The following is a 25,829-nucleotide window of genomic DNA, read 5'->3' on the forward strand; positions in this document are numbered from 1 at the left end:
TAATTTTCCACTGGAGCCTGTTTGTTGTGCTAAGGAAGCACAAGGCTAGAAACTAGTCTAAATCTCCTTTGGTTTCATCCCCCCAGGGATGAATCAGATATTACTTTACATGGAATTTTAAAATATTGACATTTTCGTGAATTAGAATTCCTTACATTTCTCTGGTACCTTTATTGTGATGATCAATTTATGTCTCTTATTCTTGCTCTCATTCTTTCTGTCTATACACAGACACATATTTTATTATTCTAAAATATTTCAGACACATATATTAAGTGTTCTTTTTTTATTGGGCTTGGTTATCTGAAAACTTTGTTTTCTACTTAAATATTTTTTTTTTTTACAATCAAGACATAAGATAAACTTCCATTTTTATATCTTCAACATTATTTCTGGTTATATGCCTCTTTTAAAAAGCAAAAAGTTAAATTAATTTCTAAATGAATTTTTATGTTCAGGAACTTGATGTCACTATCGATAATAAATTTCATTGATGATAAATGACACTATGATATCTTCTCTTAAAACATAGTATTTTTATATAAGTAATATACGTTCTTTATAAAAATTGCCCAAAATGTAGAAATAGATAAAAAATATCAGTCTATAATAATTTAATCTCCAATTATTTGCCCTTGAACCGTCCTGCCACTATAGTGTATCCTTGGTAGAAAACTTCCTACAGGGAATAATAATGGTTTAGCTTCAGTTTTGCTAAGCTTTTCCATTATATTCTTGACATAATCATTTGATGAATTGATTCCTTCTCTTACTCCAAAATAAACCTTACGTGTATTGGAGACCATGTAATAGTAGGTGTAACAGAAAAGAAAATATGACAATATTTTTGGAGTGGCTGATTATATCTAATATTTGGTCTCTCTTCTGCCCATAATTTAGGGTAAGAGATTAAAAGAATTAGCCCAAAATAACACAATGTAATCTCTGATCCAGGAATTATTCTTAAAACTCTTTCTCTTTTTCTTCCCCAGAGGAGAAGCCAAAACCAGACCCAGTGTTAAAGTCTCCTTCCCCAGTGCTTAGGTTAGTCCTTAGTGGAGAGAAGAAAGAACAAGTGGGCCAGATGTCTGAGACTACTGCAGCAGAATCCATACCAGAGCTTCCTCTGCCTCCATCACCAACCGCTATTTCTCCAATTGCTCGAAGTACAATTGCTTCCCCCACCGCTGCTGCTCGCAGTAGCCAGCCGACATTCACCACTGCTCTAGACGACAGATGTGAACTCTCATCCGCAAAAGAAGACACAGTTCCTATACCCAGCCCCACATCTTGCACAGAAACATCAGATCCTTCACAAACAGATGTTATCGATGATGATATATGCAAGAAATCTTGTAGTGTAGCACCTAATGATATTCCACTGATTTCTAGTACTAACCTAATTAATGAAATGAATGGGGTTAGTGAAAAATTACCAACCACGGAGAGCATTGTGGAATTAGTAAAACAGGAGGTGTTGCCATTGACTCTTGAATTGGAGATTCTGGAAAATCCCCCAGAAGAAATGAAAGTGGAGTGCGTTTCAGCTCCCATCACCCCTTCCACAGTTCCTTCCTTTTCTCCATCTCCTCCAACTCCTCCAGCTTCTCCTCCTGCGCCAGTCATTGTCCCTGCTGCTGCCATGAACGTTAGTACTGCTAGTGCTCCCGCCGCAGTCCAGAGAGTCTCAGAAGAGGATGAGAGTATAAGAACTTGCCTCAGTGAAGATGCAAAAGAGATTCAGAACAAAATAGAGGTAGAAGCAGATGGGCAAACAGAAGAGACTTTGGATTCTCAGAACTTAAGTTCAAGAAAGAGCCCTGTCCTAGGTAAGCTATTCTGCCGTTAATTATCATATGCTTGCTGAACATGAAAAAGAAGCAGTATTTGAGTTATTTTTTAATTGGCTACTTTCCTTGACTTCCAGAAACATCAAATGAATGCTGAAATTCCTAGTCTGATTTCTTCAATGGTGTGTTTATGTTTTAGTGCAGCCTGCAAAAGAGTTACTCCATTGTCTAAAAATGCAAATGAAATTTCAAATATACAAAATGCCTCAAAGGTATATGTCACTGTACATGTGTATTTTGTTTTTATTTTTTTGCCTCGTTCATATGAATCAGATCCTCAGTGGTTGATTTTGTTGTTTTAGGGCTGGAAACCAATTAAAATTAGCATGTAGTCTAATCCTGTCTTCTCAGAATTTTAAAATCTAGTCAATCCTAAACTTAAAGGAACTCCTCTATGCAAGACCTCTTTAATCTTGGATTTAGGAAATAGCAATCAGAACATCAAAGGTTTATGACTAGTTGTGAAAAATAAAAGTGCCCTCGTTGATTAACTCTCAGATAAGTTTAATGCTTTTTCATTTTTTCTTTAAAAAGTTTATGTTCTCCTGTAATTGCCATTATTATTTTATTATTAATATTATCAAAGTATTCTTCCCAATTCAAAATTACTTCTTTTTAATGTAGCATCACCTAGGATCTGTGGAACTAATCATTGGGTTTTTATAATTTTAATCAAAAGTGACCTGAGGCTTATCAACTATTCTAAAGTCAGTAGCCCATAAGAATATGGCTTTTAACAAGTCAGCATAGCCCGTCTTCTGCAACATCGCTCTGAACCGTACAATTTACTCTCTGGTGCCTATCAGGTTAAGTTATACAATTTGACAAATGAGTGCTCCCCCAACAGTTGATCTAGATATGCACTTGGGAGGTTTTAGTCAACAACATCCTCAGTTTTTATTGTCTATTTTGAGCTGTCTGATAGGGAAACTTCACAAATCAAAAACCCAATCCCTACTTTTAAGATGTGGCTTTCCCACTAAGTTCAGTCCTTGAGACAATTTCCTCACCAATGTACTTAGAAGGTTTCTGGTTACTTGAAACAGTAGAACATCTAGTTTAACATAGTAAACCAGAGCAGAAAAACAAACAATGCAAGGCAGTTAGGACAGGGAGAAGTTTATTAATGGTAAACTTGTAAATTACCTGTTTCCTGAACAGATTGGCTTCCATTGGCATCAGTATTTATTCATAGTGCCACCACTATTTGATGAACCTTCTTCCTTGGTGGAGTGATTACCTGGGGCTTTTTTGTCAGTCACTTGCTGAAAAAACAATCTTAATTTTGGTGTGGCTGCAGGTGAATGCCCGCAAAGAACAGTCATTTGTTGGGTGAGCAGTAATTTGACCCTTCATTGTTTCCTTTCATTTACCCAACTAGTGATGTGGTAGTTCCAAAATTAGGAGAAGCTGTTGAAGACACATGTTTAAAAAAAACATCAAAACAAATAACAAAGAAAAACAAAGCAGTTGTAGGTAATACAAGTCAGAGATACAAACCATACCTCAGAACTTAAATAAGTGTACAGCAAGACTCTGCACCAAAGTCATACTTCCGCTCACCCCTGACAATTATTCTTTTAAGCAGTTTGTCACTTAGGTAGCCTGATGTTGCAAGGGCAGTGCCCAGGGATAAATGGACAGTTTGAGGGGCCAAGTGATCTTCATACTATGGTACATTTTTTCAAAATGCAAATACTCTTGGAATTAGTAATGTAAGTCACCAGCACCTTAGTGAAAGAGTATAGATTCTTCATTTGCAAACCAGAGGATAGCTAGAAAAGAAAAAAACTGTCTTTTGCATGATTAGGGATGAAGTAGAGATTAGTGATGTTGAGAAGTAAAGTGTGTTAGCATTTTTCTACTTTCATGATTTTTTTAACCTATAAATGTATATTAAAAGAATTAGAAGTTCTATAATTTCCCTTTATATCTTATGCTGTTCAAAGTCCAAAGTAAACCAACCTCAAGAACCCATGCAGTCTAGCATTTTTTAAAATTGTACAGCTACCAGAACATTCCTGACTCTCTTATTTCTGTACAAATAGTTTTTAATGTTATTGCCACAAAAGTTAAGTGAAAATTTAGATTATCATCATTCTTTTAGATATATCAGCGTGAAGTTGTTATATTCTTAATGAGTACAGTCTTTTTTGCACTTATTTGTTTAGTGTACCTTGTTTACTTTGAGAGGTTATTAAATAATAAGAGTTTGGTTTAGATACCAGTCTTTGGTTGTTGATTTTGAGACTAATTCTTACTGTCTCACCTGAGGAAACACTTTAAAGCTGGCTTCAGAAACCATTTTCTTTTGACAGATGTGATGCATAAAAATGCACAGTGGTTGGTATGGAGATACTAATTTAAAGCAGTAATTAAAGTCAGATTTAGGGATATGGTCCCGCTTCTGCTGGAAAACACTTAATTGCAACTGTTCTCGATCATAATTCTGACTAGCAAAATGCAGCAATTTTGCATGCTTCGGTGTTGAAGAGCAAGCCCTGTAAAGTGAGAATTGTGTGTGTTTATCTTCAGTGTACTCTGAAAAGTCTCAGAAATAGGCCAGACTTTCAATTACTTGATTCATACAATCACTGCAATAATTAAATGTGCAAAAATCTATATTAATTGGAAGATTTCTTCAAGTCTTAGGAATTTTTATTATGCTTTCTATGTATATTTGGTAGGGAAGAGAAGGGAGTTTCAGAACTAGTGGAAAAACATTCTCTACTCACCATTAGGAATTCATTTTGTACAATTTCCTGAAGGCATGCACTGTGTACCAAGAACTTTTCTGTTTTTTAAAATAGTGATTTTTCTTTTTAATATCTGTTTGATATTAAACTATTATTTGAAATCCTTTTGGCAGAGAGAGATTTCTCATCTTTAGTCTATTTTATCTTCCAGCTCTTGCTCATGGTGTGTTGTTTCTTTGTATATTTTATAAATTTGTTTTATGAACTCATATTCAGCTAAGTTTTCCTGGATGTAGATTGAGGGCAAGTCCTCCCAAAGCAGGTTTGTGTTTACTTTACTTACTAAATGTCTTGGGAAAGCATCTGCTGAAACTTAATCTGAGTTTAATGTCCTAAATCTACTTTCATACCCTAAACAAAGTGTGAAGACATTCTCTGTGGACACTAATTTATAAGGATGACAGCGGTCCCTCTCCACCTAGCTGAAACCAAACATCCTTCCTTGTCATCACTCTGTTGGTTCATTACTTTATTTTGTTCTGTTTTATTGTTTTAGCTACCTTTTCACTGAGACTGTTACCCTGTTAGGAATCTCAGAGCTTTTTGTAAGAATCTCAGTTCCAAGTCCTCATTTTGCAGGGATCCAAGATCTCATATCTCCCTCAAGGGTATTAAAATGTAAACTCCTTGGTTATAGAGACTGGATCCCACATCTTCAGTCGTGTATGTAGTGGCTATAGTGACAACAGCAACTGATCTTGTTTGTGTGGCTTCCAGGAGTTTCCCTTTTAGGATCGTAAGCTCAGCTAAGGTTGAGGATGGTTTCCAGATTCTATAGATTGCAAGATGAGAGATTTCTCAGATAGAGATATGATTGTATGTTTTGAGTGATATTAATGAAATACTGGTCCATATAGCCGACCAAATTGCTATTCTCCTTTGGTGGTTTTATTTTACTTTAGTATAAAGGGAGCATACTTTACCAGTGAGATATTGACAGTATTTTAAAAGAAATAAAACATAAGTGAACATAAAACCAGAGACATAAAAGTCTTGCAGTTTGGGTAGACTAACCTGAAAAAGACTCATTTTTAAAACCATGATCTCAAGGTGAGTAGCAGGAATAGGGAATTTAAAATTTATTCTTGCCTTTGTTCAACTTATACCTTCTGAGAAGTATTTGAAATATCCCCGTGAGATTTAGGCATAATCCTTCCCCTAATATACACTGTTATTATTTAACTTCTTATATTCCTCTAGAGAAATATGTTCTGGAACCCTGGGAACAAAACTTCCCAAATGTTCCTGATTTCATGTCATCAAAACCAGCAGAGCAATCCTTAAAGGAAGGACTCTTGGTTTCTTTTTCTAGAGACTTGAGTCCTGAGTGATCCTTGGGAATAAGGAAATTAAAATTATTGGTTTTCCCCACCTTATTTGTAAAAATATTCTCAACAAAACTGCCTAAAAAGTATATTTCTGCTATGTCATTCCTGTTTTCTTATTGCCTTCCACAGTGAAATCTTAAGCATTCTCTGGAGAATCCTGGCTGCTGGCTCCAATTCTGTCATTCATGTGCTGCACAATGAGCCCAAACACCTGATGGTGGAGTTTACTAACAGGTGCAGGTGCCAAGCCTCTGGCAAGCACCTTGCACACGTTCTTGCCTCTTCATAGGGTGTACACTGAGCTACTATTTACAGTAGTTCATTTCTTTGCAACGTGAGCCCCAAGGTTTCATTCATTGGGTATTAATTAACTTAGTCATGCATATCTTCATGAATAGACGTAGATTCTTTGTTCAGAAGTTTGCCCTTTTCCCCCCAGACTTAGTAATTAATCTGCTTCCAAAAGAAACCATTTGATTTACCTGCTTCCAGACAGGGTAGTCCAGACAGGGTAGTTTAGGGGCATGCTATTCTTTCAGGCAAAAGGGAACTCTTTTCAGGAAAACTTAGTCTTGCTAAAAGCTTTCCTTTCTCCACTATCCTTGACCTTGAGAACTATTTTCAATATCTTTGACGAGATAATTTTTCCCTACTAACGCAGAAACATCTCCAAAATGCATTTCCTTCAATATGTCAATTCTCCATTACCTATTGCAGTATTAATAGTACTTGGTAATTTAGTTACAGTCATAATAAGGTCATCTTTCTTTATGTTTACAAAGCCTTTTCTCAGACATATCAAGCATTAATTTTATGATTTAAGCAATTATTCCTGGGATAAAATTATTGCTATTTTGCTGATAGCGAAAATAAGCCATGGAATGTTAAATAGGTCACAGGAAGAGTTGCAACCCAAACCTTCCCTTACTTCACATTTCTATTATTCTAACATGCTTATATTGCTATAAAGTTCTTTTAACATTTTCAGGCTTTAGAGATTACACATTTCTGCATGTGACACAGGTTCAAAGGGAGATGTGAAAGCCTGCCTGTTTCAGCCACAAATAGTTAATGAAGGTCTACTATGAATTAGTCGTTTTCTGGGCGCTTGACATTTATCAATGAAGAATCCGAAAACCCCTACTCCAGTTGTATGTTGGAAAGTTTTAAGTGCTATAAAAATAATCAAGCAGGACAGGAATGCTGGAGGAGGCAGCAGGTTGTAGTATTTAAACAACATGATCAGAGTTGTAGACCTCTGATCTCAACAACATGAGATTTGAGCAAAGATGGGGAAGGAGGATTATCTGAGCTACCCTCTTACCAAAATCTGTGAATTTTCTTACCCCTTTTTCCTTTTGAGAAATAGTACTATACTCCGTCTTCTCTATTCTTAAATTCCAGTAGGCAGAGCACTACTGGAGAAGATCACACCACTGTGAATGTAAGTGCCTCTACAAATAAACACTCTTCACCCCAAGCCATTCCTTTTATGACCTCCCTGTTATAAAATTCTGTACAATCCAGCCCTGCTCACCCTCAGCAGATGGCCTTGTTTCTCCCATTGTTTAGAAAACTGAGTGCACTGAGAATGCCTTTTTCAGTCGTCTGCCCAAGCTACAAACCTGTCTCTATCTGAACTTTCATCAGTCTCTTATATATTCACTTGCAGTCTCATATATATTCACTGCCTCTCCATGGACTTCTTTCTCATAAATATGCTGAAGTCTTTCTCATCCCCAAAACACTTCCTCAGTCATTCATGCTCATGTAACTACCATTTAAACTCCCTCTTCCACTTCTCATCCAAACTTCTCATGAAGAGTTTACCATTCTTGCTTCTACCCTGTTTACTGTTCAACTAATGTAATCTGCTACCAACATGCTAGTTGAATTTCCCTCAGCCAGATTGCCAGTGGATGTACGTTTATCTTATTGGTCTTTTTACCACATGTAACACTATCAATTGCTCTTTTTCTTTTATTCAGTATAATTTATATGCAGTAAAATTCACTTGTTAGCACTCATTTATGTGAATTTTGATAGACACATAAAGTCCTGTAATTACCACTACAGTCAAATATAGACAGTTCCATTACTCAAAAAAAATTCCCTCATATTTATATGTTCCAATTCTGTTATTATTTAACACATTCTTCATGGGTGATTTAATCCACTCTAATAGTAGTCGCCTCTCAATGGCATATACTAATGACTTCTAAATTTTTATCTCCATGTGAATATCTCTTCTGAGCTTCAGTCTTATATTACCAATTGCCTGTCTCCACTTGAAAATCCCAAAACATCTCAAATTAAATATGTCCAATACCAGACATGTGGAAAAAAATGTTAAATATGTCCAATACTAATCACCTATTGCCCTAAACCTGTTCCTTTATCTCAGTTAGTGGCACTGGCTTTAATTAAGCGACAATCCTGAAGCCACTGTTGATGGACTTTTCCTTTGAGTCACTTTTCTTTCACATACGGTTGTTTTACCTGGGTTGGTTGTTGAATTTGTCCCCTCCTCTTTATTTCCTTCTACCACTGCCGTAGACCTGCACTTCTGCGTGGATGCTGCTCACTTCCCAGTTTTGTCCCACTTCAGATTCATTCTCTACTAAGCAATCATCTCTTTAAAATATAGATCTGGCCTTATCGCTCCTGTCTGCTGAAACCTTTCAGGGTGCTGTGACAGTGGAAGGCATTCACCTTCAAGATAAACTCTCAGCTTCTCACTTTTTACTGCAAGGTCTTGTTATATGTAGTTAGAGTAGCAGTCTTCTGAGTATATATGCATAGGATCTGAATGTAACTTTTCATGTGTTTGGTTAATCTAAACACTAGCAATAAAGTGTAGTGGTCAAGATTAAGGCAACAGAGGCAGACACTCATGAGTCTTAGCCTTTCCCTTTGTCTACATATGAGACCTTGGGCAAGTTTCTTAACTTCTCTGAGTCTGTTTTCTCATCCAGAAATGAAGATAATAAGAGTATGTACTTTATATAAAGTTGTAATGAAGATGAAATGTGATGTAAGTAAAGCACTTAGCACAGTGTCTGATATATACTAACCACTCTATAAATATTAAGCATTACTAATGTTTCTATTTTCAGCTAGTATAAGGGCCCACAGGTTCCCTTCAAACTGTACTAATATTACACAGAACAAATGGATGTCATGATCTCTGTCCTTGGGAATTTATGTTCCAAAGAAGAGATGCTCAAGAAGATACCATCTGAAAACTACTTAATTAAATCCCGGACATGAGAAGTAGAAAATCTCTTAGAATAGTCCCTATGCATGTATAAAGGCTTTTATACCCATTATGTCATTGAATCTTCACAATGATCAGACATATCCCAAGGTGACCTCTGCTGACATTTGAGAAGGAGAAGTTCTGCCTAGAATAGTGAATTTTAAGGAGCGTCTATACCATTGAAAATTTCAAGCATGCATTAAAGTAGAGGATAGTAATAATTGTTAATTTTTTGGGTAAGTCAGGAATAAAAAATTAGGAAGAAAACTAAAAGGAAAAAAGTTAAAAAGTTAGCCAGAAAGTGGAAATAACCCAAAACATTAATCAGTTGATGAATGGATAAACAAAATGTGGTGTATGTGTATAAAATATGGAATATTATTCAGCCATACAAGGGGCTGTGTGTGTGTGTGTGTGTGTGTGTGTGTGTGTGTGTGTGTGTGTGTGTGTGTGTGTGTGTGTGTGTGTGTGTGTGTGTGTGTGTGTGTGTATAAAATGTGAAAAGGAATGGAAATACTGATACAACTACAAGGTTCATAGGTGAACCTTGAAAACATGTTAAGTGAAAAAGTCACAGAAGACCACTATATATATGAAATTTTTAGAATAAGCAAATCCTTAGTGACATAAAGTAGATGATTAGTTGCCACGGGTTGGGGAGAGAGGAGAGCAAGGAGAAAGTGCTAGTGGGTTTGGGATCTCTTTTGGGGGTGATGAAAGTGTTCTAAAGTTAGTGATGATGGTTGCACAACTCTGTGAATATGATATAAACCACTGAATTGTATACTTTAAAAAGGTGAATTTTGTAGTATGTGAATTATATCTCAATAAAGCTATTAAAATATTTTAATAAAATGAATAGGACTAAGTGGTTGTGCTGCCAGCATCTAAATAATAAAGAGGCATCAACCTAAGAATTTCATGGTAAAAACCCTGACAATAGAAACGATTCAAGTTAGAGAAGTTACAGCTTAGAAATTTAGGAGTAGGTTTCAACAAAAACATCATAATCAACAGTATCAGACATAGAGGAATGTTGCGGTGCAACCAAAACCACATTCTCTTTTGAGGTATTTTACGTCTGAAGTATGTATTATTTTTATTCTTACTATTTACTAGTAGTTATATTTTACCTAAGTTTGAGAGGATATTCTCAGCTAGGTGGTGGATGCACCACTGTAGTAAACATTCTAGGGACATTATTTGATGTCACAGATATGGAATACCCCACTGGGCTGGGAAGGCAGGGTTGTTATTTGTGTTTGATGTACAAAGGGATCTGTTTTAGAAGTAACAATTTCCTTGTATATAATCTAGTTGTATATTTTGCCTCAGTTGAGCCACCCTCTCAAAGACCACCTACAGCTTCTACCCAGGACCCTGCCAAGCCTTTCTTGCTCTTCCAGCTATCCATCCTATTAATTTTCCATCCATCTGTTCAATCCCCATTCCTTTCTAGTCTATTTCATATACTCATTATTACCTCAGCTAGTGCAGTTCTCTCTGCTTTGAGACTTCTTGAAGAATATTTTCATCACATACTTCCCAGAAAAGTATTCCCAAGAAAATACTCTTTCTGGATGTATCTCTCCAAGAGTTACAGAATTTTTGTTTCAAAGGTATAAGATCCAGGCTCTCAGGTTAGCCTTCAAGGCCCTTCATTAGTCATTGTCTGTCCCTAGGTTTACCTTTATTTATTTATTTATTTGTGCCAATCCTCCACACCTATTTGATAGGTGCTGATACTTACATTGTTGCCTTGCTGCTGTCTTCTCAACCTATACCCTGTTAAAGAACCTGCCCCAAATTTAATTTTTTAAATGTGACTGTCTTCACAGATTTTTCCATTCTGATAATTACTTGATTCTTAACACCTAAATATATCAATTTAGAGTACTTGTAGTGTTTTATCAATATTGATATGTATACATTTTATCTCTCCAGCTCTCCCATACTTTCTTCAAGATTAGTAAACCGATTTATATTCTCCACAGATCTTTTATTAAGTATTTGTTCACTCACTTAAGCAAATGAATAAGTTTTTGTTGGTGTTGGTTTGTTCTTGTGTTTTGGTATTTTTTTGCAGGGAAGGTGATAATATGACTGACAAATCAAGTGTATTTAAAATAAGTCACATCACCCTAGTAGGAAAGATTTTTTTTATTTTAATAGTAATAGCTTTCATTAATTACATGCTCACTATTAGGGACTGTTGTATCAACCTCTTGAACCCTCACAACAGCCTTGTTTATCCTGTTTTACAGAAGAGGTGGAGACACAGGATAATACTTGCTGAAGATTATATACATAGCCAGTAAACGGCATAGTCAGCATTTAAACTCAGTTCCATAGCCAGCGCACTTCTCTATATTGCTTTTTATGATAAACTGTAAAACCTTAAAATATACTGTAAAACCTTAAACTTCAACAATCAAAATTTTAAATTATTTAAAATAATTCTTGCAACGTAAGATATTCATTTTATATTGGAAATAAATGTAATATTTATTTCTAAGTTAAATGTATTCACCTTCAATAGCTAATATGGAACGGCAGAAGCACAGAAGCTGTCATTCCTAATTAGTTAGTACCAAGTTTCTACTGATTCCAAACCATGTAACCTAGGCTGCATGTTAGTACCTAGTGCACCATTTAAAAAATAAAAATAGAAGTCGTTTATATGATAGCATTCAGTATTCAGTGAGATACTTATAACATCTGAAAAGTAATAAGGTTTTTATAACATAATGCCATTTTAATAGTTGTCATTTTTTCCAGCAATTATGAGTCCCAGAGCTGTCATTTTAAATTATTAATTATTACTATTTTAATTTAAAATTATTTTTATTTTTATTGTTTATTATGGTGACATTGGTTAATGAAATCCAGTAAGTTTCAAGTGTGCAATTCAACAGTAAGTCATATATATTTTGCATTGTATGTTAATCGCCCATAGTTAGATTTCTTTCTGTTACCACATATTAAATATAACTAATTAAATAATTAAATATTATATCAAATAAATATAAATAATCATTTTTAACAGAATTCAAGTAACATTCAAGTGATATTTGAAATAATTAAATCAGTATATCTGATTATATAGGGAGATACTCGTTTGAAATGTGATGCTGCACATTTTAAGATATTTCATAAATTGCACAAATCATATTTTTAACTCATATTATAACCCCTAAAAACATGACTCTACATGTTACAAATGGGGTCTACTCTGATTCTAAAACCATGCCAAGATGCAAAATACAGTGTATAGTATGTGTATTACATTCACACATGTAATATACATACAAGATTGCATATACACTGATATTTTCCAAAAGATAAGTAATTAATACTTAATAATGTCTCCTCTGGAGAGAGAGACCTGGGAACAAGATGAGAAGAAGACTTTCTCACTCTTAATTCACTGTTCTGATATATTTTTTTGTCCATATATATGAATTACTTTTGTCAGAAATGCAACTAAAAACAAGTTTTATTATCAATTTTGCAGTTAAGTTTCTTGGTTCTAATGAGAATCATATATATGAAACATGGATTGTTGATTTTCTAAATGTAGCTACCAGTTTGTTTTTGATAATTCCTAATATTCTCTAGGACTCTACAATCCCTCATTTATGATTAACATTAATTACCATTGTTCAATAATACAAATAGAGAGAATGGAAATATTTCTCTGAAATGTATTTTTTTGCATAAATTTCTGATACCATTTGTATCAGGTCAATTTTTCATAAAAGTAGAGTGCTTAAAATTTTTACTTGTTTGGATTTAAGGCAAAGTACTATTTGGTTTATCAAATATTTGAATAATTGTAATTGGAATAAATAGATGCTGACATTTTCTTCAGACTTCATTAATAGACTAGATTGTCTCTAAAATTTGAATTTATTTTTAGATGAATTGTAACTTAAAATACTTTTTGACTACACTAGCTAGAACCACCAGTACAGTGGCGAATGGAAGAAATAAAAGATGCATCCATTTAGAAAGAAATGAAGTAAAACTATCTTTGTTCAGAAACAACATGAGTATTACATAGAAAGTACAAAGAAATCTCAAAAAAAAAAAATGCTAATAAAACTAGTAAGTGAATTTGAACAAGGTTGCCAGATATAAGACCAAAAAAAGTCTATTGTATTTCCATATACTAATGAAAAGTCAAAAATTGAAATAAAAAATACCATGTAAAATAGGATCAAAAAGTATGAATTTAAAAAAATTTTTAAAGACCTGTACATTAACAACTTCAAAATATTGCTGAGAGAATTAAAAAGACTTAAGTGTCAAAATGTAACATGTTCATTGGTCAGATAACTCAATATTGTAAGATATCAATTCTTTCTATAAACACAAGCCTCAAATTCCAACAGGCTTTTTTGTAGAAAAAAGTTATAGAAAAAACTGATTGTAAAATATAGAAAAGCAAAGGACCTAGAATGGCCAAAACAATTTTGAAAAAGAAAATTAAAGTTGGAAGACATAACACTATCTGATTTTAAGAGTTATTACAAGCCTCAGTTGTCATGACAGTGTGGTATTGGCATCAAGAAAGACAACTAGATCAATGGACGAAAACAGAATCCAGAAATAGACCCATATGTAATATACAGAACATGCTTTTGGAAAAGGTGCAAAGGTAATTCACCAGAAAAGGGATAGCCTGAAGTTCTCATACATTGCTGTTGGGGATATAAAATGACACAAGTACCTGGGAAATGGTTTGCAGTTTCTTAAAAAGTTAAATATAAATTTACATATAACCCAGCCATTTCACTCCTAGGTATTTACTCAAGAGAAATGACAGCGTATCTCCATACAAAGATTTGTACACTGGTGTTCACAGCAATGTTATTTGTAATATCCCCAAAGTAGAAATGATCCTAATGTTCATCAGTAGATAAAGAACTAAGGGAGTGAGTGATCACACCTATCAAGGTGTATTTTATTATTCATAGTGGTTCCCTCAGATTAAGATTCTAGTAGACTCTGCACTTTGCAAAGCACTGGTAATGTGGACTCACTGATCATCAGATTGGAGGGTGTTTTTTTAAATCCAGGTTTATATATTCAGGGCAATGACTTGTAGTGTTGTATTTAGAGATGAAAAGCATTGAGTAGACATAACTACTTGTAGTCTATTCTCAAATTGTGTTTGTGCTGTAGTGATTGACATTTCCTCATCTGTACTAGATTTACCTTAAATTGCAGTCTAGTTTGATTATGGAAGAAATGGCACAAAAGCATTTATTGAAATGCAAAAATACTTACTACACTGCAGAAAGAGCAGTTAAATATAATACAGAGGCCTAGAAAATATGCTGATGGTCTCATAGGAGTCATCTTTGTTCTCGCTGCTGACAGAATTGCATAATAGACTGTTCTCTATTGAGCTTTTTGGAACAAACCTTCTACTTACAGTCACTTTGCTGTTTTATTTTCCTAATGACTTGACATACCATGCTGTAGATGTAACAAACAGCAGTTTTCTCCTTTGCTTAACTCCACATCCTCTCCTGCTACAAAAACAAGAGACAACTTAACCAAACTGAAAGTAAAGTTGGGATTCAGACAAGAAAGTGAAGGAACAAGGTAGAGTTGAGAGGCAGGGTATCTGTTGGAAAGACAAGGGCTTTGGAGATAAGGGCTGTGTTTTAATTCTAGCTCCAAACTTTACTCTCTCTAGGTATTGGGGCAATTTAATTAACCTATTTTTCAGTTTCCTCCTAAAATGGAAATAATATAATAGTACCTACTAATACCTAGAGACCGAACCAGTGTTTATTGTTGTTGTAGAGAAACATTAACCTTGGATTTAATTTTGATTACGGGACATTTATTCATTAACATTTTCAGTGAGCATCTTCTATAGGTCAGGTACTATATTAGATGCTGAATATACAAAGGAAACCAATAAGACACAGTCCTCATCTCAAAAGGCTCAAACTCCAATAATGCATTCTTAACTTGAACTCAGGTCTTTAATTGTGTGGAATTTAGTGGGTTGGTGGTAAAAATTTTAGCACTGGTAGGGCAGGAAATAGTCGTGCTGTTGACTAGAAGGCAGAAGCTGAAGTTCTAGTTTTGCTATGCCTCAGAAAGTAGAGAGACACAGCTCTGAAATATGGTGAGGCTCCTTAGTGGCTTCATTCTCATTCAAGTGAACCCATTTAAAATCTTTAGATTTTAAAGTGGTACATTGATAGGTATTTGCGACATTATCATAAAAGAAAACTGAACTTACCTTAATTTCAAATTAAGATGCATGTTTTCTTTCATTTTTTTGTTAGTGTTGTTTGTAAAGATAATACACAAGAGAAATTTTATTGTAAAATTATAATAAATAAAATTCTGAATTTGGCCCTGGCAAAAAGAAAATAAAAAGACAATGGTATGTGAAAGATTAATCTGTATAGAGTACCTGCAGGTTAAAAAAAAGAAAAAAGCCAGCAAGCTAATAGAAGAATGAATAAAGGATAAAAATAAATTTACACAAAAAAGAACAGATAACCAATAAAAATAGGAAGAGGTGCTCACTTTCATTAGTGAGTGTGGAAGTACCAGTTTTTAGCTATTTATTTGACAAATTTAATATCAAGTACCTGTGAGAATGGAGGAAATCCAACACTCATGTATTTGTGATAGTGTGAATTACTTCAACCTTTCTGGAACTAAATCTGGCAATAGCTATTCAAATAAATGTATGCTAGCCCGTGCACACTTTTTTTTGAAATAAAATTACCAGTTTTGGAAATAAAAGTACTAGTAATTAAGTATTTAAAAGTGACTTTTGTGGCAGGAAAAACAAAACATAAGGTCTTTTAAGAGGAATGGTACATGTGTACTATGGAATATTGAGCAGAGGATATGTGAATGAGGTAGATTGGTGTGCTAACTATGAAAGATTTTCATAATTAAGCAAGGGGAAGCACTTTGCAAAACAACTTGTATAGTATGACCTATTTTTCTATTTAAGGTAAACCAAAATATATTTAATTTTGATTGTTTGTATGAGACATAAAGATATGGCAGACTGTTAATCAGAAATTGTTAATGTTTTTCACCTCAGGCAACTAGAATTTGCTAGTTTGGGAGAGGGGTATTACCTTTATATTAGTTTGTTTCGGTTGATAACTTTTGTCATTTAAAAAAAAAGAAAATTAAAAGTTGAAAAGCAACAAAAGTAGGAAGAGAAAAACCCTTGAATTATATTACTTGGATGTATAGTTATATATTTCTTTTCATAAATGGAAGAATACATACATGCTATTTTAAAAACTTTAAAAATGATCATTTTTTAGCAGGTTCATATTAGATACCTGGATATGCTTATGTTTTAATTACTTCAGAAACCACCCAGACCACTTGAACACCTTGAAGTTTCAAAGACACAATTAGAAAAACATAATTGATATAATTAGTAGAGAGAAAATTAGTGAGTCTATCGAAGACTTGAACTGCATAATCAACTAATATGACCTGACACGTATTAAACACTCAAATAGCAGGTCCACAAGTGCAAATGGCAGATTTACCTAGGTAGGCCATATTGTGAGTCATTAAGCATGTCTTAATAGATTTGAAATGATTCAAATCAAAGAAGGTATGTTCTCTGACCACAAAGCAATTAAATTGGAAAAATTAGTAAGAAAAGTATCTCTTGAAAGTATTTGGAAACTAAATAGCACACTTTTAACTAACCTATGTCAAAGAAGAAATCAAAAGTAAAATTATAAAGTATTTTGAACTAAACGAAAATAAAACCCAAATCAAAATTTATGGTTATAGTCATTTTCTATTTTTACTGTAACAGATCACCACAAACTTAGTGGCTTAAAACAATACAAATTTATTATCTTAATAAGTTTGGGAGGTCAGAAGTCCAAAATCAGTTTCACTGCACTAAATGGAGATTATCAATAGATTTGAGTTTCTTCTGGAGGCTTATGAGAGAATTTGTTTTTTCTTTTTCCATCTTTTAGAGCAGCAGCCTCTAGCATTTTTGGCTCCAGGGACTGGTTTCATAGAAGACGATTTTTCCATGGACCCGGGGTTGGCTGGGGAGGGGTGATGGTTTCGAGATGATTCAAGCACATTCCATTTATTGTATACTTTATTTCTATCATTATTACACTGTAATATATAATGAAATACTTATACAGCTCCCCATAATGCAGAATCAGTGGGAGCCCTGTGCTTGTTTCTCTGCAACTAGATGGTCCCACCTGGGGGTGATGGGAGACAGTGACACCTGAAGTGTGTTGCTTATGTCCAGTCTACTACGTAATCTTGTTTTAGTTGCTGTCACTGCAGAAAACTCTGCTTCACGAAGATAGGATGTTGTAAATGGAAGCAGGCTTTTCAGTGCTTTTGTGGCAATCTCGAGATATTCTGCTTTGACTTTAATCCAGAACATACGGATGTTTGACGTTGTCTCAAACACACTTTTAAGGCCACTGTCATTTTTCAGTCTCAAGCACTTGATCCTCTTCTAACATGGACAAAGTCGATGCACCTGGTTTAATCACAAATGGGTCACAGATCCATCCCTTCTCAGTTCGGGGGTCTTTTGTGATTGGGAAGTCATGCAAAACCTCTTTTGAAAGCTGAGATAGGTGATCGTGCACTAGCTGGGAGAAAGAAGGCCCTGGCTCAGTCTCTTTCAAAATCTCTGCTAATGTTTGAGACATGTCAAAAATCCCAGTGTTCACTCGTCACCCCCATAATTCCAGTTTGGCCTTGAATGTAGCCACTTTATCTGCCGACTTGAACATAATTGTCGTCCTCCCTTGAAGTGACAGATTGAGTTGGTTGAGCAGGTCGAATATGTCAAACACATAAGCAAGTTTTGCAGCCCATTCCATGTCACTGAAATGTGCTGCAAGTGGTGACTATTTTTCTGAGAGAAATCTCTGGAGCGGAGCGGCTCTCATAACTCAGAAACTCTGGCCAGTGGTCTACCTTCAGAAAGCCATCTCACCTCTGTGTATAAGAGAAGACATGTGTGCTCTCTGTCCACATCACAGAGCTGCGTGAACAGATGTGAGTTTAGGGCATGTACTTTAATGTGGTTGATCATTTTAATCACATCCTTTAAAATGTTAAGTTCAGGTGACATTTTTCAGCTAGTCAGCATTTCTCTGTGGATGACAGAGTGCATAGACTCACATTCAGAAGTGACCTCTTTGACCCAAGTAGAGAAACCAGAAAACCATCCAGTCATGGCATCTACTCTGTCCATGCATATGCTGACACAAAATGACTGATTCAGTTTTCCTGATATGTATTCATTCAAAGACTTGAATAGTTCTGCAGCTTTGGTGTTGGTTGGCAACAAAAGTGCACATAACATATCCTCATGCACATCCTCCTGAAAAATGTATCACAAAAACAAGCATTGTCGCCTTATTGTCAACATCGGTAGACTCGTCAGCCTGGATTGTGTACCATGGTGACTCATTAATTCTCTCTAACAATTGTGCCTCAGCATCTTCTGCTATTTCATCAATTCGTCTAGTTATGGTGCTAGCCAAAAGAGGAATGTGTGCCATCTTTCGAACTTCAGCTGCTCCTAAAAGTTCACAACAAATGTCCTTAGCATCAGGCAAGATCTGCTCTTCACCAATAGTAAAGAGTTTTTTAGCTTTAGCAATGCAGTTAGCCATAAAGAATGATGCTCTCAGTACAGACATGTTTGATGAAGTGGCGGCCTTCAATAATTGTTTCTGTTCTTCGTGTTCGCATTTTTTTTTTCTTTTGAAAAACTCCAGTGGTGTGTCTTTTAATGCAGGGTGCTTGGTCTCCATGTGGTGAAGCAGCTTTGAAGGTTTCATGGTTTGTTGGATAACCGGTCGCCACAAATACAAAGCGGCCTTGGAGAGTGTGAATCACCTGTTGCAGTGAACCTGTAATTTAAGTAGGATTCTTGATATTTTCTTTTTACATGCAACTTTCTTTTTGTTGGCAGTCTTAGAGTCTTCTGCTATCTCATCATTGGATCTTTCCTCCTTTCAAAGAACTTCTCCAGTGACGTTTGTTTTTTACTCATTTTGGCTAGAGTTAGCTTGTGGACTTACCAAAACTGTGACTAAGATAAGTGCACAGTGTGGGAAACAGGCACAGAGGAAAGTGTAAATAAAATTATGTGTGGACCATGTGCTGACTAAAATAAGTGTCGAATTCTGACGTAAAGTCTGTCACCACATGCAGCTGTACAAATGAAGTGCATCAACTCACTTGCCACTCTAAAACCTGCTACCAGATGCAACTTAATTGTCATTTGCCACTCACTGATAGGGTTTTGATGTGAGCCTGCAAGCAATTGATTTATTATGGTCTCTGTGTAGTCAGAACCTCTCTGCTAATGTTAACCTGTATTTGCAGCCGTTCCCCAGTGCTAACATCACCACCTCAGCTGTACCTCAGATTATCAGGCATTAGATTCTCATAAGGAGCACGCAACCTAGATCCCTCGCATGTGCAGTTCACAGTAGGGTTCCTGATTCTCTGAAACTCTAATGCCAGATGATCTGAAATGGAGCTGAGGCAATTATGCTAGCGCTGGGGAGCGGCTGAAAATACAGATGAAGCTTTGCTCACTGGCCTGCCACTCACCTCCTCCTGTGTGGCCCGGTTCCTAACAGGCCACAGACTGTGGCCCACGAGTTGAGGGCCCCTGTTTCAGAGGCTTCCTACATTCCACTGCTCGATGATTCCTCCTCCATCATCTTCAAAGTGAGCAGTGTGGCTTCTGCAAAGCTCTCAGGTTCTCTGGCCTTCCTCCCACTTACAAGGACCTTTTGATCACATTGGATCCACTGGGTTAAGCCAAGATAATAGACCCCCATCTCAGGATCCCTTAATTTAATCAGATCTGCAGAATCACTTTTGCCATATAAGATGACATATTCACAAGTTCCAGGGATTCTGACATGGACATCTTTGATGTTGTACATTATTCTGCCTAAGACACTGCTAAGACAGTACTTCAGTTGCAATTTATACACTAAATGCCCACATTAGAAAAGAAAAATGATCTCGAATTATTGACCTCAGCCTCTACCTGAAGAAACTATTAAAAGAACAGAGTATATAAGATGACTAAGGTTCAATATGTAATGTGAACATCTTGACTATAGCTGATAACACTGTATTGTATAACTGAAATTTGCTAGAGAATCGAACTTCAGTGTTCTGCCAAGAAAAAAAAAAAGTAAATATATGAGGTGATTGATGTGTTAATTAACTAGAAGGGGAATCTTTACACAGTGTATGCATACAGCAAATCAGCATGATGTACACTTTAAATATTTTACAATTTTATGTCATTTATGTCTCAATAAAGCAGAAGTTTAGAAAAGAGCAGATTAAACCCAAAAGAAATAATAGAGATAATAGGGGAAATAAACAAAATAGAAAATAGGGGACAAAAATAAAATCTAAAGGGCAACTATTGAGAACATCAATAAAATTAATCTACAAATTGACTCTTTGTTGGTGTTTAATGTTAAAGCTAGAAGTAAAAAATTGTTAATTGTGTTAGAAATGTATATTTTGGTTAGAATTTAGGTCTAGGCTACTCATTTTGTTATACTTACTTTTTTGGTTCTAGTGGTAGGTAGACCCTGAATTTCTGTGAAGCAGTCTTAGAACAGAAGCCTATTTTAAACATATAATGGAAAACATAATTACCAAGCCATCCATACATTTCAAATAGCAACCCTGAAAAGACGCTGGAAAAACACTGATAGACTTACTGTCTAGTGTTTCTTTTGGTTGACATCTCTCAGTGACCTCCCTCTTTACATATTTTATCGCTAACACTTTTCTTTTCCAGTTCATTTACATTGCCATTGTAAAAAATTATCCTTTCTCACCTGGGTTTCTTCTTCACTCTGCCACAGTTTCTTAGATAAATCATCAAAATTTCCACATTCTCATGAGGATCTGTAGAAGGAAAAGAAGGACAAAATAGGATCAGCCTCAGGAAACTCTATACAGAATTATTGAATATGATTTAATCAGAATGATTTATTGCCAACTTTTAAGATTTCAAAGCCAGAGGGAAAGTAAAAATGTGAAAAAAGTGACAGAAAAGAAAAGGGATTAGAACTGGTTGTTAAGAATGGGAATTCTCACTGAAAGTTCTATTATTGCAACATTCTACTCTATATACAACCCTGTGACCATGCACTTGTGTTCTCTTACCAGCAGTGAAGTATCTATTCTTAATAAGTCATCATGGTCTCAGTTTTCTGTCACATCATTCCAGAGACCCAGCCTTTGGACACATTCATCTCAGGTCTTAGAGCCAAGGAGTTTCTGTTATATTCCAAAAGAATAGAAAGCTAGAAAGGAAACTTTTTATAATTCAGGGTTTCTTACCTAGGCGTTATGTGGCCACAGGATCTTCGGCTGGTCTACTCACTTCAGGCACTCCCAGACCATCCCATTCTCATTACCGGAATGTTGGGGAAAGAAGTGAAGTCTCCTCCCAACCCAGAAAATCCTCTCCACAGATGTAGAAAAGAGAGAAGATAGTTTTATTGTTGAGTAGGCATTAAGACTGCAGTGAGCATCGCAGGCAGTCCACAAATGAGACTGCAGACAGAAGGAAATCGCAGCCTTGTATTAGGACTGCCAGCACTATTGCTGTTACATCTAATTCATCCTAAATTCTCCTAGTATTTGGGGTGTCCATCTGTTTTAGTCAGTTGCCTTTATCCAAAGGAAAAATTAAACTTTCTACGTGTTCTTGACAGGCAGGTGGTTATAGAAAACACTTGTCTAGGTGAAACTCCCATGGTGGCTGAGAGAGAGATGTCTCCCAGACCCTTAAGAAAAACATTCTTTAGTTGTAAAGCTGGCAAGAGACTTTAGCATTAAAAAAATAAATTACACATATATCAGAGATAGAGGAGGGTTCTAAATGGTAAGCTTTTTCTAGACAACAATCTAAGAAAAGGAAGAGTGGAAAAGGTCTCTTACTTATTTTGGCACCAGAAGAAATTTTAAAAAAATTTTAACCCTTAGAATTTACTTGCGTACCTAGCCTACTAGTAAATAAACAAGTAATAAAGAAGATACGGTACAGTAAAGAGAAACAATATTAAGTTTACAACACGGTATCTTTAGTAAAAGTTGTTTTCAGAATTATATTTCATAGCTAGTGGAATACCTTGAGATTAAAAAGTTATCTCATGTAAAGACTGACAGGACTAAAAGAAGAAAGAATAATCTAAATATGGAATATATTTATGTCAATGATAGCAGTAATGTTTGTCATTCTTTACTTAATTTGCAACATTTCTGACATCTCTGGGTGGAGATTTTAGACTAGACACCATGACTTAACTACTTGGAGTTTCTCTAAGAACTGATACTCCTGGGGAAAAAAAAAAGAGTATATGTTCTAGATGATGTTTTTACAGAGTAGTTCCTTAGGATGCATTATATCCCTGTCTCTTAACTACTCTTGATTCTTCTATCCCTATATGATCTGCCATGTTACATAACAGTTTTCTCGGTATTCTAACTGCCTCGGCTTCATGGAAGACTATTTTTACAAACTTATATAGGTTTAATAAAACCCAGTCCATTTATGAATATTAGCCCCTTTTCTCTAACTAAAGTCCAGCAGATATTTCCTAGATTGCACAGAGTTGTTAGCTTTTAATCTGCAAGAGCAGCAACTTGACTCCAATAGAGCCTATATATATAAAGCAAATGAACAACAAGGGACTTACAGGGATGACTTGTCAGACATCTTATGGATATGGGGAAAATGTAACTGCATTTTGCTTTCTTTTTTGTTAAACGGAGTCATTACCAGTTATAACAGTTGCAATATGGCACAATTTTCTGGAGTCTGGATTCCATTCATGGGGTGGGAGTTGAAATGGATACATTTTTAACCTGATGCAATCCTTGACAAATTCTAAAACCTCTGTCAGAGAGAAGACTGTCTTATTAAAGCCCATTGATTAAACTTGTCTGTGTCCCTAATATTTTTCTGAATTTATACATTAGTCATTTCATGGAAAAAAAAAAAAACTGAAGAAAAATGTGGTTTTCTGCCAATAATGTAAAAATTTGCAGAAAACTTTAGGTTATAGTATTACTTTTTTGGTTTGGGTTTATTTTATATTTTAAAGTAGTAGAAATTAAATGTGCCCACTTAGTTTTTATGGGAGGGAGTAGGCAAGGCTGCTTGAGGCATCTCTAAGTTCAGATCATTGTGAATCTCATGTAAAGGTTGTCACTTGTCCTTTGGTGCGTTAATATAACACAAAGAATAAAGAATCTATGTCTTTGTTTTTAGAATGTCAGTAATACCTCTTCACACAGAGCTAGTATTATTTGCTCAGTCAACAAATTTGAGTGCCCATCCTGTTTAAGGAATTTTGCTTGGCACTGTGGATGGTGGCCTTAAAGAATATTTTAAATAAAATAATCCAGTCAAATCCATTATTTGGAATAGCCATCCTTCAGTCAGTATTGTATATGATGTGTTAAGTAAGAATCAGTGTGGCAATAAGGGCCTAATCTAAGGTGCAGACATGGGGGCTGGATTAGAAAAGAAAGAACAAATCTGAGCAGTCAAATTTAATTCCGTTATTCTAGTTAATTCTACGTTAATTGTCTTTTAAATCAGGGAGTCGGCACCTTTATCTCAATGTCTCTTCTTTGCTCCTTCCCTACCTCTTCTTCTAGCACACCCCAAATTTACTGCACATCTCTATCAGTTATTGTAGAAGGAAGAGGGGATGTATATCACAAACTCACTAAACACTAGGTGTGTGTATATCTGTATTCAGTTTATAAAAGGACTGAGTATCTCCTAAAGAGATGTGCTTTCTTTCACCTCCTTTTGTGAATTACTGCTTTAAATTAAAACTTGAAATAGCCACTTGAAACAGAGTCAGTAACAATCCCTGCTATATAAGTAGCTATTTTTTTTAAAAAAGCATGATGCTAAATGTGTTATGTTACCCATAGAAGAAATATTTAATGTTTTCGAGGATACATTTGATATATTCTTAAAAAGAAACATCTTTTATTTTTGTTGTTTAGAGGCAGGATGAGTTTATATTTGATCCCAAAGACTCTTCCAGAAAGTATTTGTCCTCTTTTCGATGAATAGAATTTAGAAATGAATTCATGCATACAAGAAATTTAAAATGAAATGTACAGACTCCCCCAAACATCATAACTCTTAAAAAGGATTCTGCTATGGAAGCAGAATTAATCATAAGCATTTTGGAGAGATGCACATAAAACTAACTGGTTTTACAAATCAAAGATCCATGCATACATTTACGAATATATGAATATATATATTCAGTATAAGACTATGAGGCAACAGCAAATTTAAACCCTGCAGTTATCATAAGCTGAGTTCCATACTTCGAGAAAATGGTTTACTTTCAAGTAGGCCACGAAGGAAGAATAACAATTGATCAAGTAATGTTTTATTCTTCATTATGGTCCCTGAGTGGAAGTATAAAGAAAAATTGGTTTGAGGTGTATGTAACAAAGGAGTTTACAGGGGTTTTTTTTATGATGGTACGGTAATTTTGAGTAGTGTGTTAAATGTCTCCTTTTCATCATGCCCCCAAACAGTGTGAGTATTCTGATTCTACTGTTCTTCCAAAAAAGATTTGAGGCTGTCCCAGACAGATGGGTTGATTAGTCTCCATGTATCTCCTCGGTATGGGTGAAGCCTTCATTTGTTCTGCTAAATTTGAATACAGTTATCATTTAAGACGTAATATTTCCAAACATGACTTCGCAGTGGAAAGTAATTACAGCCTGATCTTGTATTTCAGCTCAGACAGCTATAACTGCACCAAAGATGTGGAAGAAACCAAAAGATCGGACCCGAACCACTGAAGAGGTATTAGAAACAGAATTGGAGGTAAGAGGCAACAATAAATCTCTTTGGTCCATCTTCAGAGCAGTGGTGCCATTTTCTAAGACATGTGGCTTTATACATACCTCTTTCTTGAGATACTGTTTTTTAAGCAAAACTTGATATATCAAGCTCAGACTCTGACTTTTATAATAGTGTATTTACAGAATTTGAAAAATTTTAATAGCATGTTCAATTTTGTGGACCTCTTGTCTCTCTTTCAAAATATCTCTTCTAAAATGGCAAAAATAAGTTATTGTGTAATTTTTGGTGACCCTTGGTTCTTTCAATTGAAATTTTCCTTATATTAACCGGATAGAAAGACTAATCCGATAAAGAAAAATGAAGATAATTTTTTCACATATCCATTAGCAGTGGTGGTAGAAATCATCAGGCTCATTTTATGGAAATTAATTTTGAATCTGTCATCTTTTAACTGCGACTCAGTAACATAACTTTTCACATACGGTTTGTTTGAACTAAACCACACCAGATTTTGCTGTAGGTCAAAGCACACCAGGTCTAGATGGTGTGAGGAAGAAGCAAGGGCAGATTTAGTCCTGAGGAATATTCTACCAAGTTCATAGTCTGCAGTCTCAGTGTCCTTAGTATTATGTGCTGAAGCTTATAAATGAAAAGTAGTATAAATAGTCTCTATGGTTTTTTCATTTTGAACTCTTCTTATATCAATTATATTAAAATGAT

General features: G+C 35.2%; 1 protein-coding gene across 18 annotated transcripts in view; it reads left to right on the forward strand.

Annotated features, from left to right (window-relative positions):
* Positions 1 to 25,829, forward strand: part of EIF4G3 (eukaryotic translation initiation factor 4 gamma 3) — a 279,210-nt gene that overhangs the window by 177,802 nt on the left and 75,579 nt on the right. For all 18 annotated transcript variants that reach the window (XM_025041397.1, XM_015598933.2, XM_015598925.2 and 15 more), the window contains 2 exons: positions 993 to 1,829; positions 25,042 to 25,130. In XM_025041397.1, coding sequence (XP_024897165.1) covers positions 993 to 1,829; positions 25,042 to 25,130 — 926 coding nt within the window. The remainder of the gene's footprint in view (positions 1 to 992; positions 1,830 to 25,041; positions 25,131 to 25,829) is intronic.

The sequence above is a fragment of the Pteropus alecto genome, unplaced genomic scaffold (assembly GCF_000325575.1).
Source record: "Pteropus alecto unplaced genomic scaffold, ASM32557v1 scaffold39, whole genome shotgun sequence".
Classification (NCBI taxonomy): domain Eukaryota; kingdom Metazoa; phylum Chordata; class Mammalia; order Chiroptera; family Pteropodidae; genus Pteropus; species Pteropus alecto.